The following is a 14,815-nucleotide window of genomic DNA, read 5'->3' as shown; positions in this document are numbered from 1 at the left end:
AACAGTAAGTGACAAGCACCAGCCCTTCCACCATCATATACAACCACTGCAGGATTTCCTTGTAACATTTCCAACCATAAATGTGCTGTGCAAGTATCAGTTCAGTAAAACTCAATGAATGATACCACAACTGAATGCTTACAAGCAGCACTAAAAAGGGAAGCACATAACACAAAGTTTAGAAAGTTTCTTCAAAGAGCTAGGAGACAATTTGTAACTAAACAGTTTTATTGACTTTTTTTTTCCAAAATAAAAAACACAAAATAACCACCAAGATTAAAGGCCATAGACAGCATTAACCAAATGAACCAGCCACTTGGTTATAGTAGCTGATAACTAGAATAACTGGATATTATTGCATATACCTCAGGTTCATTTATATATCCATTACAGTTTGGCAAGATTACAATCATACAGTAGCTTTGGTTGTGTAAAACCTAGTAGCAATACTTACTTAAAATGTGACTGGTTAACATTTTATGACAACAGCTATTTATCTCATCTTAGTCTTGACATGTCTTCTCTCATTCCACGTTCTCCTCCACACTACACATTGTCACTGACTGAGAATTAAGGAGACATATTTGCAACCATCATTTTTAGCCCTTCTTTATCACCATACAGTGATGAATCCTAAAGGGGTAGGAATCTCTCACTTGGCTTTCCTTACAGAAGTTTGTAGAGCAGCATCTCTTTCCGTGCTGGGTGGCTTCTACCATCCTGTAGTAGCATCTGCCAAGAATCAGTCCGTTCAGAATGCAAATACGTCGAGGTGTATATGGCTTTCAGGCCAAAGCCTTTCCTGACCTACAGTGCTGGGGTGTGACTGTACTGCCTTGCCTTTGGATACAGAAAAAAACCACAAATAAACAAACAAACAAACAGCTTTTCACATTGGTGTGCTGAGCTGCCAGCACAAAACAGTATTACTGAACCTAACACACAATACTACCTTGGTTACAGAGTTGTGCCTGAGACACTGCACAGGATTGCATGTGTATGTTCTACAGTTTTGGTCTTTTAAAGAAATGCTCTCATCCTTACATAATCTAGTGTAACACTGCAGCTTTAGAGTAATGGTTGATAAAAAGTCATAAACACACAGGCTATTTGAAAACACTGGAAGCTTTTTCATTTTTTGCACCAGTTGTGCAGAATTCCTGCCCTTCTGCCATCAGTTTTCCCCCCAGAGTTCTGGGAATCTGCTTCCAGGGGAAATACATCATCTACTTAAAAATAACCTAAAATTTTGAGTTCTAACTGGGAAAAGCTATAAAATAGTTTGGATCAAACTGAAGTAATCTTGTAAGTGAAGACCCTTCTTCACTTACAAAATGCTGTAACACTAGGTGACATCTACTTGGTTTTGCAGCCCTTTATTTGCTTGCACTGAATCAAAAAGGAATTCAGGATGAGAAATGGCTGCATGGTTTTAAGATCCTGCAGAACAAGGTAACTGTCATGCAGTAATTCAAATGCAAGCAGTGTGACTGCTTTTTGCATTCAGATCCATACTTGTATAAGGATATAAATTAATAAGCCCTTCTAAATGATTTTAGAAATATCCTCTTTGATCTAGACATGTAAAACCTCTGAATACTTAGAATCACTAGATTTCACATGGCCCACATAGTCATAATTATTTGCACTTACATGGCAAATATTAGAAATACATTTGCCTGCAGTTGAACAGGTAATTATAATGCCTATTATTCAGCTGAGCAAAGATCAAGCACTCTATATCTTGCAGTTATTGGATCTTATTCTAACCCTTTACTTTAGAAAGGGGAAATAACCATCTAATTATATTACCAGTGCACAGTACTTAGTTTAAAAAAGACAACCTATAGTAGGCAACTAGATTTTTTTTCCTAAGATGACTTTTTATGAGATACTCTAAAAGCAGTCTCTTATGACTGAAGATTGTCTATTTCACTGTGCTCGCATAGTAAAAATAGTTAAAATCTAATTACAAAGCTGCTACATGGTTATTTTGTGGTCTGTAAAATAAAACAGTATCCAGAATTTTATCTGAACAAAATACACCAGAAGTATAAAAATATTTCCCAACTGGAGACTGAAACATTAATGCTGGATTTGGGTTTTTTTGTATAAAAAGAAATGTAATAGTGGTTGACATTTATCTGCTTATCAGTCAAAAATGTACATATGACTTCGAGCTGTTCCAGGCTCACTTTCAGTGAGCTTGTGCTTTTGACCCTAGCAGTAATAAATGCACACTTGGAACACAGTTTCCTGAAAACCTGAACTACATCTTATTTCTAACAAATAAGAATAATTTCTGGCTATGGATTTCCACTTATTTGCTTTGTTCAGGCAACTACAGCAGAGGAATTCCAGAAGCACCACTTCCGCTTCGAATGATGTTTGTTCAGTGCAACATCTTCCTTTTCTCTTTCCTTTTTCACCCTTTGGTAGTGATCTTCTTCCTTTAAATACCACACAGGCGGCCACCGATGCCTCTCAAAGTATTCTTGATTATCTGATTAAAAAGAAACAATGAAAAAAAAACCAAAACAAACAAGCCAATAAGATATACAAACCCCTGGAATGTCTTGAGTGTCTGCAAAAAGCTGTGCAGCTAATCCCTCATCCAGTCTCTATGTTGTCTGGTTTATCAAGGATTCACCCAGTTTCCTCCAATGCCTTACTTACAGTGAGACAAGACTTCGAAAGTGGTTGCACTAAAGAGGCCACAGTCCACCAAAAGCTATAAAAAAGCAAGGCCTTTACAGAGTGTATTTTTCATTGCAGAGCCTGAAAATAGCTCTGTTCCTTTTAGCATCACTGAATTAGGTAAAGAACATAATGCTTGCCCAGCAATCAGGCTAATGATTATGACCTTTCTTTGCAGATAAGAATTTATGAATGCTATTCAAATAGCGCAGAGGTTCAGTCTCATGGCTGAGCTGTCTGAGCTCATATTTGTCTTCAGGTTTAATCAACTGGGTGGGGAGAAAGAAGGGGAAACCTCATGAAAACTGAGGAAGGAAGTTGCCCATACCTGCAGATTTAGCTTTGATTTCCTTGCGGAATTTGGAGCAAACGCTGTTGTAGTTGGTGCAGATGTAGTGCAAGCACCAAGCTGCCAGCTGGTTAGCATTGTGAAACTGGGAAGAAAAACAAAGAGCTTATTGCACTTCCTGAGGTTATCATTCATTTTGCAGCCCCCATTAACAGCTGAAACTAGAATGGTCTCCAGCAGATTGTACCTGGCAGAATTCTCCCAAGCACACAGAGCTTTTGAGGCTGAAGTGGCCTTTAGATGTCCTAGACCTTGTTGCACAATTCTGCTGGAGCAACCACTGGCCCCAGAACAGGTGTTTAACATGGCCCAGCATCTGGCAAAGAGTGTTCAGACTCATGCACACTGGAACTGAATTTCCTGGTGTGATTGTACCAGTCGTGTGTCCCTATATTTACTGCAAACCCTGCTCTGAAGTAACTCCCTGCAGAACTGCTCGTTGACAGAAGCTCAAGGCAGAATCTTGTACAAGCTTCCTACAGTCACAAGGAAGCACAGCTAAAATGCAAGTCAAGTTGTACAGCCTGTGTATGGATTTCAGCATTCCGACTGCCTGCTGTGATCTCAGGTTATGAATACATCATACTGAGCTAGGTACTGGGCACAGAGGATATTCTAACAGTAGTTAAGGATATTGCTTCTGTCTTCAACCAGGAGAAAAAAACTAAAAGAAAAATTACTCTTTGTAAAATCAAAATGAAGTGAAGAGAGCTGCTCTCTCTTGGGAGGGGTTCAGTTCTGGTTTTCCAACAGGATTATAGGTATTGCAAGAGAGGCACTTGAAAAAAGCTGCAGGAAATGTTGCATGGTGGCCAGCTTTGCAGTATTTTAGTGCTACTTAAACCCCAGACTTCAAGCCAATCTGCAGCTGACTCATTAATGTGAAATCAAGAATAATAAAATGTTAAAAATATTTTATCTTTTTCAACTGTATCTGGGAGTCTGCTGTATGATTCCTTTTGGAAAACAGCAGTGTTTAACTGTGAGCTAGGGACTCTCATTTTAATGATTTCTGGAACTCAAGAAACATTGAAATGTATTTGAACATAAGAATTATCAGATGATTGACTTTGAGTAGCCAGTCTAAGTATTCAAAAAATGTTGCCTTTGCAATACGGGTCTAAATAAATCTACCAAAGCTGAATTGAAAGGAAGGCAAGAATCAGTCACCACTACAAAGCTGAACACCTTCATTACATTGCTTTTCACGCTACTGAACCATGGTCATGAGAACATGGAGCTTGGAAATTTCACAGTCAAGAAAAACTAAAACATATATTTGAAAGACAACTTCTCTGAGATTACTTAAAGGGATGTTTCATCTCTGAACTAATGGAAAAACCTTCCTTAAAATAGAAGATAAAACTAAGTTTTATTGTCCGTCAGTCTCAGAACTGCAGACTTTGAGCCACTCAGAAGCAATGCTCAGAACCAGTAAGGTGCTAAAAGCAAGTCCTGCAGAGTTGCAGACCAGAATATCTTTAAAAAGCTGTGTACACTGACCTGTGCCAATTCCAAATAGGAGAGCACTTCTCCATCTATTGCAACGCCGCTCATGGAGGCTTTTGTCAGCTCTTGTACTGCATGCTGTTCTGTTAGAGGAGAAAACTCATCACTCACATGGCAAATGGTCACATTTCAAGGTCAGATCATCTACAGGTAATGAAGAATCAAGGTGGGATGTTCTCCCTCCTCCTGGTGTTAGCTGGCATTATGCACAGGTCACATTCACCCAGATACCATCAGATTTGGGTAAAGCCAAATTCTCACCTTTAGAGCTGTGGCTGAAGATTCTGTATCACAGGTATAAACTGTCTTGCTCCACTGGAGCACAGCCCCCATGAGCATTTGCCCCTTTGCTTCAACCCAAACAATTTATTTTGGTTTCATGCAATTCTTATCTCTTTCTGACAGAAAGTAAGCCTGCAGTTAATAACCACTCACAGAAGGACAAAGTTCAGCAGCCACTAGTATCTTTCTGGAAGAATGGATGGGTACAATATTCAATATAAATTAGAAATACAGATCAGCTGTCTCTTGTGGGTAATAAGAAGTTTTTCGGCAACAGCGCACTTCCCACTGAATTGTGGATTTATTAATGAGTGTACACAGCACTGAGAGAGAAAAGGTCACTTCAGGACCTCTTCAGACTTTCAGATCTAGGGATCCAGATGAAGGCTGATCAGCTCCCCTCCAACAGTCACTTCAGTTCAAGATTCTCCCTAACCCTTTCCTAGAACTATTTCCTAGAATCTTGGAAGTTTGAATGCTTTTTGGGAAAGGCTGTCAGGTGACTTGATTCTGCTGGGTTCAGTTGTTGGCAGTAGCCTTTGGACTCAAAATTATTTCATCAAGAATTAAACTGAATGAAATATTCTTAATACTGTACATATGTTTATGCTGCAATTACTTAAAAAAAAATAACCAAAACTTCAGATAAAATGTATATACGAAATCAGGCAATAAAGATTTGGTCTGTCAGAACCAGTGAAGACATGAGACAGTCCTGATGCACAACTGAAGGAGAGCTAGGGTTTGGTATGTGATTAAGTTTTGCCTAAATGTTGTCTTGTAGATATGTGTAGCTTTGCTTAATCTGCCTCTGAGTTTTGGCCTTGGTCATGTCTTCATAACAGTGCCAAGTTACATACATAGAGAGAAATATGATCATCCAGATTAGTCCTGGCTCAGTTACTTTCTTTGAACAGAAATGTAAAATGGAGCACTTCATTCATGACTTGAAGGAAAACCTGGAGGAGTTCTTGTTTTCAGGTAAATTAACAACAACAGAATGGCTATTAAAATCCACAGACATCAGAATCAATTCTGAAGAGAAGGTTTACTCCCTCTATTTTTAAAGCACAGAAAACTTCAATGTTCTGAGCTGATTCAGCAAGAAACTGAAAAGTGCAAGAGAAAGGCAAATACACTTCTCTATATGAAAATATCAATTTGTGTTACAATGTCCCTCTCAGAAAAAAAATTTTTTTTTCTGACACTTGGGAAAATCTTTGTATGTTTGAAAAACCATTAAACCACGTTTTAGCTATTGCAGAAGACACTGCATTGGACAAGGCCACAAATTCTTACCTGCAAGAGCAATCAGGTGAGGAAGGCAAAACCTATTTGCCAATGCAATTAACTCAAGTGTGTCCAGTTCCTGACTGGAGGACAGTTGCTTGGTATACAAGTAATCTAAAACCGCTTGCATGGAAGCCTTGTTTATGTTGGGAAGAACTACCTGGAAAAGATATTTAAGAAAAAAGTCTCTAATAATTAAGGGATTTTAATATAGAGGCCATATTTCACCTCTCTGACTTTGCTGGACTTTCCCTTTTTCTCTTCATGTTATTTTAGGAATGCAGGGAAAACATTTTTCAAAACAGAAATTTCCCATTAAAGTTCAAGAAGCTGCCAGCAGGTAAGCATACCTCCAGAGTCAGATCCTTTGCCAGTTTACATACAAGCAACTCGGTACCAAGTTGCTGGAATTCGATCCACATCAAGCAGTGAATCTGTTCAGTGCTTTTCTAGCCTGCAGATGGACAGCTCAGTGAGATACATAAAAGCCACTGAGCACTCCTCATGCCAAACCTCCCTTGGTAGATGTCCTGAGGAATGTAATCTATCTGCTCCTGGTAAGGAATATTCTGAGACTAACAAAAACCAAAGGATAACAATAAAACAGACTCTCAGTCTGTTTGTAAATAATCAAATGATCCAAGCAAAGAAGTTTGCGAAGGAACTGAGAACTGAAGAAATGAAGAAAATGTAAGCTGGTTTTGCCACACATGTAATTAGTGTAACCAGCATGGGATGAAGCTACCAAGACCAGGACAAAAGTTGTCTATTTTTTCCCCAGCACAACCCTAACTCCATTTCACTGCAGGGAGGCCTAGAAGAAGAGGAAGGACAGTTCAAAAGCCCCACTGTAACTTATCACTGTAGCATCTCAACCACAGTTTGCACACATGATCAACCCTCCAAGAACAGGGTAAAACTTGCAGGGCTGAAGGTTGCAGCTGGTAGGTCTGCCTCCAAACCCTGAGCTAGTGGATCCCATCAATCAGCAATTTGTAATGTACATCTTCATAACTCAAGAAAGAGATGCTGTCACTGAAGAATGCACTGTGGTATTCTGAAGAAATTGCAGAAAAAGAATGGCACAGCAGAAAAATAATAAAAAAAATATGATGAGGAATTAATTAAATGTACATGCAACTCAATCTGACTGTTTGGAAGCAGTCAGCACATACTTCCTGCTAGATGGGGTTAAGTGTTGCCAGGTAGCTGGTTGTTAACCTTCAGGGATTTGTGAATTTTTTTTCAGCTCTGCCTGGATGGGTGGGATCCAAACCCAGACCTGTTAGTGCTAAAGCATGAAGCTCTCAGGCATATCAGCCACTCAGTTCTCCAAGTGAGAGCAGCTAGCTGTGAAACTCATTCATTATTAATATATTTTTGTTAGTGCAGAGAACTGTAAATTCAATGAATGAGTTTATTAAATTTACCCCAAATACAGAAAAGGTAATATGTAAAAATAGATGGGTTTATTTTTCGTAAACCAGTCAAAGGAAACCATTTGATTCATATCTACCTATATTTTAAAACTTCCAAAAGCATTACTGAATGCCTTAAACTCTACAAAATGGAAGCTAAATATTTTAAATTGGAAAGATAAGCTAAGACTGTTAAGCTAATCATTAAAAATAGGCTGGTAGAAAATAAATGCATATTCTTCATTGCCAAATGTAGCTTACTAGAATGAAACTATGTATTTTTAATGAACCACTTGTTGAGTATGCCTCTGGGAAAGGAATTATGTTTACAGCTGTATTAGAAGAAGCCAGAAAAATCTAAGTAGAACAAAATCTTCCTGAATATTAAACATGAAAGAACTGAACTCTTCATATGAGCGAGACCCATGAGTATGGAAAGGAACAAGAAAATCAAAACAAAAATAAAACTCTGGGTATGGATAAAGCACAAGAAAGAAATATTAGCCAAGTGTTTGGAATTTGAAAAACAGACCATGAAGGCAACTGAAAATACAAAGCTTCTGCTGCAAAATCTTAATTCAAAGCACTGAGATCTTTTAAACTGTATTGCATACCTGCTTTATTCCAGAGGACAAACTGATACAGAATCTGAGCTGAGTTTTTACTAAAGTTAGTAGAACTTCTACCAAAGTTCACTTAATTTCTGTGAAACCAGCTCCCTTTTCTAGTTTAACACTATGTTCTTTAATACCTTTTTTTCTTCAGTTCCTTCATCAATGCCCCATCTCAAGTACTCTTTGTAATGCTTCTGATTGTACAAATGTATATTCACACTGCTTAAAAAACTATTTTAAAGAAATTCACTAATTCATACTTAATTTCCCCCCCATCCCTATATTTAATATTTTAAAGGACTTTGGGTTTAAACACATGCTCCAATGCTGGAAGGAAGTTTTGTACAGAAAGGATGCTATCTTCCTAGGCAACCTTATTTAATGCCTTAAGAAGAAAATTGTCCCAAGTTTGCAAGGGAAGAACAAAGACTGACTCCAGGGATTACTGCAACCTTTCAAATAGATACAGAATGATGCTCCCATCACCCTAAATCCATTAAACATTATAAGCAAAATGGACAAAAACAGACAAATACCTCACTGTTGGAGCTTTCAATAAATGATCCTCCAAACATAGCAGACATCCATTCACAGCTACAGATGAGCAGTGGCTTGTGGGCCTTTATGCTTCCATCGTCCAATTTAAATGTCACATCTGCCATGGGAACAAAGGAACAGACGTGCTGCAAAGCTGTGCTTCAAGTGAAATTGTGCCTCCAGAATGTGTCACTGGCATGTTGTTAACCAAGGACCTCTTTCATTTCCCATGGCCCCCACCCCAAAAATAATTCAGTTTTATATAGTTAAATGAAAAGCCTCATTTAAAAGGGGGATATTGGATGCTCAACACTTTGGAGAATTGAGTCCCTTCTTTAAAAGCTGTGGGTAAATTTTGAGAAATTAAACTACAGAATCCCAGGTTGGAACAGTTGGCCTGAGTAACACTGTAGTTTTGGGGTCATCCTCCCTGAACAATGTAAGCTGTCAGAGTTTTTGAAGCCTGGCAAGTGAGAGTAACATGAATGAGAAAAGAATTAGTGCTCTTCCTGCTTAAGCACGTATTTACTCACCAGAAAATGTCCCTTTGCAAAGGCACTCTTTTATCCGATTAGCTTTTCTGACATGAAACGCTTTAGTAATCTCTTGATTCATGAAGGCTTCTTTATTCATAATATTCTCCACCATCATCCGCAAATCAAATACTTCCAAGATTTCAGCAATCTGAGCGAGTCTTGTGAGGTCTTTCTCATTTTCATCCAGTTGGCCTGTGTATAAAAACTGCAAAACAGTTTTAAAAGGTCCAGCCTGCACAGATGAATCCATTTTTACCACAGTTACAGGACATGTCCGATTGGAGACAGGATTCACCTGCATTTCCTTGTGCACACTAACAAATCCCTTACCCCAGGACGACAGAGATCTCGCTGCAGGGTTTGTTTCACCAGATTTGGGTTCTAGCATGTTTAAAGAGTCACTGCTTTCTGGTGGGGGAATTTTAACATCAGCAGTTTTCAAAGAATTCTCATCACTGTCACTATTTGTCTCAGGGTGACTTGTCTGAACATCCTTACTTGTATTTTCTTTATTACACTGCGTTTCATCCATGTCCGGACTTTCCTCACATTCCATTAAGAAAAGGTCATAAAACTTTGAAGAGGAGGTAGCTAGGTAAATCTTGTGAGCAAAAATGCAGTCCTGCTCCTGGAGAACAAACATGACATCTGCACACAGTGGGCTGTCCAATAAATATCCAGCTTCATTCATGCTCGGCACGGGACACTCAGGAATTCTGATAACCGGAGGAGGGGCTTTTGGAGGTAGGAATGGAGCCTGAAGCAAAGGTTTTTGGACCTTCTTCAAATGAGATTTCCAGAACTGCAAGTGTCTTCTGGAGATCAGGGCAGCTCTAATTGCATTGTCAAAGACATCTTTAATCCCAAACTGATCAAATACACTGGTTTCATAGTATGGTATCCCGAGTTCCTTGGCAACCTCTCTGCCTCTTTCTGGGGGCAAAATGTCTCCCCTTTTTATCGGCCTAGGGTTAAACAAAAAATAAGCCTCGTCACACACAACAGTCACCAGAAAGTTATTCCAGAAAGCATGGAATTTTACAAAACATTCAGCACTAATTACCTTTGGAAATCTACAATCATGACTCCACAGAGTTTTAGAATAGCACATACTTAAATTTCATTTAAGTGTGGTGGTGTCTTTGCAGTTGTTACTAAATATATGTAGAAATCAATTGCACAAAAAAGAGTAAGCTGCCTCTCTATTAAAGGGAAATTTAGAGCAAAAACAGTTGATAGGATACTTGAGAACTTTCATTATTTAAAAAAATCTCCTGACATCCCTTACAACTCAGATATTTTGTCAGAATCTTTCTTCATATTCATCATTTAAACTCAAATGGAAATCCTCATGACATAAAAATGCCAAAAATATAGCTAAATATGAAATGAGAAATATTTCTTAAGCTTATGCTTTTTAAAGAAAATCATAGGAGCCTGTTACACAAAAGTGTAATTGAACACACTCTTCACAAGAGAGGCTTTTTTGGCTGTAGAAGCATTATGTGAGAACTCATGAATTTCCAGAACAGCTCTAGTACATGAGGTAGGGTAAACAAAACCAGTAAAAAGTCTGGGCTAGGATCCATTTTCCCAGCAAAAAAATCATCTCACCAGAAGACACGACCCAACAGTGTGTTCTCTGAGCATTCCATATTGGGCAGACACAAGCTGGCACAGACTTGACACACCCCAGACAACAGCTTGCTGTAGTCATCAGCTAATAAATAACCAGTTCAGGTGGCAGAAGTCTGTGCTAGACATGCAGAGTACCAATTCAGTTTTATTAATGGTGAAATCAGGAATTAGGGCAGAAGAAGAGTTATGGAAAAAAAAAAATCAAACATTTCCTTTTAAAGAGTCAAACATAAAGCCCACCCCACCCACATTATGAAGAAATGTTTAATAAACAAACAAACATATGAAAATCATATTGCCAAATCAAGAATTTGAATGCAATACAATGCAAAGTCTTCTAAGGGCCCACAAAACATTAATTCAATCTCCTTACAGAAATTTCTTACAATACAGTCTTTAATTACATGATCATGGATATTATTTCCACGAATCTGGTCTCATTCAAATTCCCATGGAAGGAAGAAATTAGAAGCAAGCAGGTAATTGTGAGATGGTTTTGTCCAAACGTGTGAGTGCTTGTCTTTTGAATCTGGGCAACAAAAAAAAAAAGCTTCTCCAGAATGACTCCAAACTCTCTTTTAACGCCAGAACTTTTCGAAGTTTAATTTGCAACCATTTTATCGTCTGCCATCCATGATCAAGGATTACAATTACCAAAAAAAAAAATAAAAAAAATAATCGAGAACTAAGAAAACTTGAGTAGAATCTGCCAGTTTAAAACAGTACCTGACAGTAGTGACAGGGTACGATACATATGTTCATGAAGGAGAACATGTTCAGAAGGAGAAAGACATATATTAAAACCTTCAATAAACATTATTACCTCTATCTTACTATAGTATTCAGGCACCCAAATGAGTTGGATGTCCAATGTGTAAAAATATTGTGGGAAACATAATAACTGCACGTGTTAAAAGAACCAACCAACTCAGACAACAAAACCAGAAGAAAGCACATCTATTCCTATTGTATAGAAAAAAGGAATCTAGGCTCTCTAATTTCTCTTTTGGAAGTGCTCTAACTTGATTACCAAGGTGATTTCTTTTTTAATTCTTATTTTTGTTTAAATTTTACCTTGCCAGAGGCCGTCTGGCTCTGTTCACAGCCTCCAGGTCTGCATAGCGGAGATCGAGCTGGCAGCCCACCAGAATGACAGGTGTGCGGGGACAGAAGTGCTTGATTTCTTGATACCACATCGTTTTCACATGATTCAGGGAATTAGGATTAGCAATGGAAAAGCACAGAACAACCACATCGGACCTAGAAAGGAAACGAGAAAAGATCTGATTAAAACCCCATGGAGGATTTTTGCTGCAGTTTCACCTGTTTTCATCACCACTCCACTCTACTCTTTGACAAAAACACTGACACTCACATGTCAGAACACATGTTGTTCGTGCAGAGGGTTGACAGAAGCTACACATTTCACCATAAAAGCATGGGAGCACAAAGCCACATACCCAGGAGCACTGCCTCTCTATTCTGAGAGATGATCCCTGCACGTGTGAGCACTAAGGCAAGAGGGAGGGCTTTCCATTCTCTACTTTCACAGCACAGTTACTCAGAGGCTGTCATTGCCCAAGAAACAATTCTGTTGACTGGACACCTAAATTGCAGTTCAAAGATCACTGGTGCTTAGGAATTAGAGAGGAGTTATGCAAAACTTCAGAGTGGCCACACAGGCAAACACAGATCACTTCCAAGCTTGTCATGGAGAAATACCTTTACTGCACTGTTCTAGGGACTGAGGTGGTCTCCTCTGCAATGTGCTTTGAATGGAAATTCTCTAATATCTTTAATAAATAACCTGCTAGAAGGTCAAAGTACTGCAGAATGACCACTTCTACAATATCAGCAAAAATAAACATTATGGTGAAAATAAGGTCGTTAAAGTGTACAATAGGACAGTGGCTTAGAGTAAGCATGACAATATTTGCAAGCTTTTTTTCCTTAGAAAAAATAAGTACTTCACTAAATAAACTTACTTTATAAATTATAAATATGAGGATCAAGGCTGACAGTTCATCCACCCAACCATTGCCTGACTTTTGTCAGAGCTAGCACCCAAAGGCAGAGAAATGCCTGAATACTTGTCTCAGGGCATTCCTAACTTGGAGCAATTTCATTATTTATCAACTGGAATGGGATGTTACAAAGCAGTCCTCGAACTCTGGGGTGTCTCATGAGGAAAAAAAAAAAGAAGAAAAAAAGCTGAATTGAAACTCTTGAGAACAATTGAGAAGGGACGTTTTGAGGAGGTAACCTATTGATACAGAATTGTCAGCAGGATAAGCTCACCAATACCACGTCTATCTCACTTTGATTATTCTTTAATTTAGCACCAATGTGTTGTGTCTGCAGTTTGTGTGATGTACAGAGCAGCAGCAGTGAATCTTAGCATTCACCTTTTAAATAATGAAATACCTCCTCAGTACTGCTGCTTTCTACATTTCACTGAGGGCACAGATATATCCAGCAAGACCATTTCCAAAGATAGCTGCATATACAATACGGGTACTGCTCTGAGCATAAATCTAATGCAAGAGAAATGCTCCTGCTCTGAATTTCTCTCTTATATAAGCTGCAACACATCTGTTAATCTAGGAACAAGGCTTTTCAAACTGGAAAGTTATCTAGCAAATAGTAAAACACAGCTCATACACTGGTTTGCTACATAGCTGAGGCAAACACCCTGTAAATTCAAACCTGTTCTATTCGAGGTCAGGTAAGAGTAAAATCTTACAGTAGACATTAGCTCAGCTCCCAGAAAGAGAAATCAGTGTACAGCTAAAATACAAAAAAAAAAAAAAAAATAATCCGTGTTACATGTATTCTAATCTGGTCAATTGTTGTTTAATTCAAGACCATCACGACTGCTGGAGCAGCAAGCGTTGGCTGCCTGGCTGCTCCTCACTGTAACTAAGCATCTTAGAGGGACAGCCTATCTTGTGTCCTTCAGAAATTAATACCTAAGCTGAGTAATTGCAGTCACAAGTATCCAAGCCTCCTGACTTTACAAGCCACAGGACACACATCACATCCCTCAGAAAACCAAAAGGAAGCAGAGCTCCAGCAGGCGTTCACAGGCAGGCCAGTGCTGGGCTGGGCATGGATCTGGGCTCCTGAGAGAGCCAGGGAGGATCTGCTCCCTGGACAGGGCTGGCCCAGACTATCCAGCAGACTGGCCCCTGCATGTGTTACAGCCCTTGCCAAGGAAGTCTCATGTTTTTCTCTCCGAGCTCCATGTGATTCCTGAGCAACTCATTGCCTCTGACCTTCCTTGGGAGACCGTAAAACAGGGCTGGGGAAAGCTCAGTTCTTTACCCAAAACTCACAACACACTAGCACTGCACTAACAGAACATTCTCATCTGTCTTCCAAATGAAGAGAAAAACAGAAAAAAAAGAGGTAAAAAATGTGACTTGCACATTATTTATCCTGCATTAAAACCTGGACTTCCCCATAAAATGAAGATTCTTGACAGTTCTGTACTGAACAGAGAGAGATTAATGGTTCTGTGCCATAAACAGGACAGATGGGAAATCACTGGGCAATGGCAGGGTTCACACCCTGAACCAGCACCACAGCTGGGTCTGGTAGCTCACAAAATACAGACACTCTAATATAATAAATTAAGTTTTCATTCAAGTCATACACGTGATTTGCACTCTTAGTACAAACTAGAGACAGAAATATATGAGGAAGATTAACTGTCTACACAGAACCGTGAACACCTGGGGAAAAATGTCATTTGGAAACTTTAATTGAAATACCTACAATTCCTTTTAATGTCAAAGGCACATTTACAACTTGCAAACATCGCAGTATAAAGCTTGGTTTGACATTTGTTCATAAAAGTCAGAACCTGTCAGGTTAAAATAAAGCATTAATATTTCCCAAACATTAAAAATTTACCAATGTTATTTTAATATTCTTAGGGAATGT

At 38.8% G+C, this 14,815-nt stretch overlaps 1 protein-coding gene across 2 annotated transcripts in view; it reads right to left on the bottom strand.

Moving 5' to 3' along the window:
* Positions 1–2,102: 2,102 nt before the first annotated feature.
* RHOBTB1 (Rho related BTB domain containing 1) overlaps positions 2,103–14,815 on the bottom strand; it is a 48,636-nt gene continuing 35,923 nt past the window's right edge. For both annotated transcript variants that reach the window (XM_008933649.3, XM_029964841.1), the window contains exons 4-10: positions 11,945–12,130; positions 9,230–10,197; positions 8,696–8,814; positions 6,137–6,287; positions 4,550–4,638; positions 3,026–3,131; positions 2,103–2,503 (exon numbers count right to left, since the gene is read on the bottom strand). In XM_008933649.3, coding sequence (XP_008931897.1) covers positions 2,334–2,503; positions 3,026–3,131; positions 4,550–4,638; positions 6,137–6,287; positions 8,696–8,814; positions 9,230–10,197; positions 11,945–12,130 — 1,789 coding nt within the window. In that variant the 3' untranslated portion in view covers positions 2,103–2,333. The remainder of the gene's footprint in view (positions 2,504–3,025; positions 3,132–4,549; positions 4,639–6,136; positions 6,288–8,695; positions 8,815–9,229; positions 10,198–11,944; positions 12,131–14,815) is intronic.

Source organism: Manacus vitellinus, unplaced genomic scaffold (genome assembly GCF_001715985.3).
Source record: "Manacus vitellinus isolate BGI_N305 unplaced genomic scaffold, ASM171598v3 scaffold_80_pilon, whole genome shotgun sequence".
Classification (NCBI taxonomy): Eukaryota; Metazoa; Chordata; class Aves; order Passeriformes; family Pipridae; genus Manacus; species Manacus vitellinus.
The sequence above is the reverse complement of the archived record's forward strand: the minus strand, read 5'-3'. Positions and strand labels throughout refer to the sequence as shown.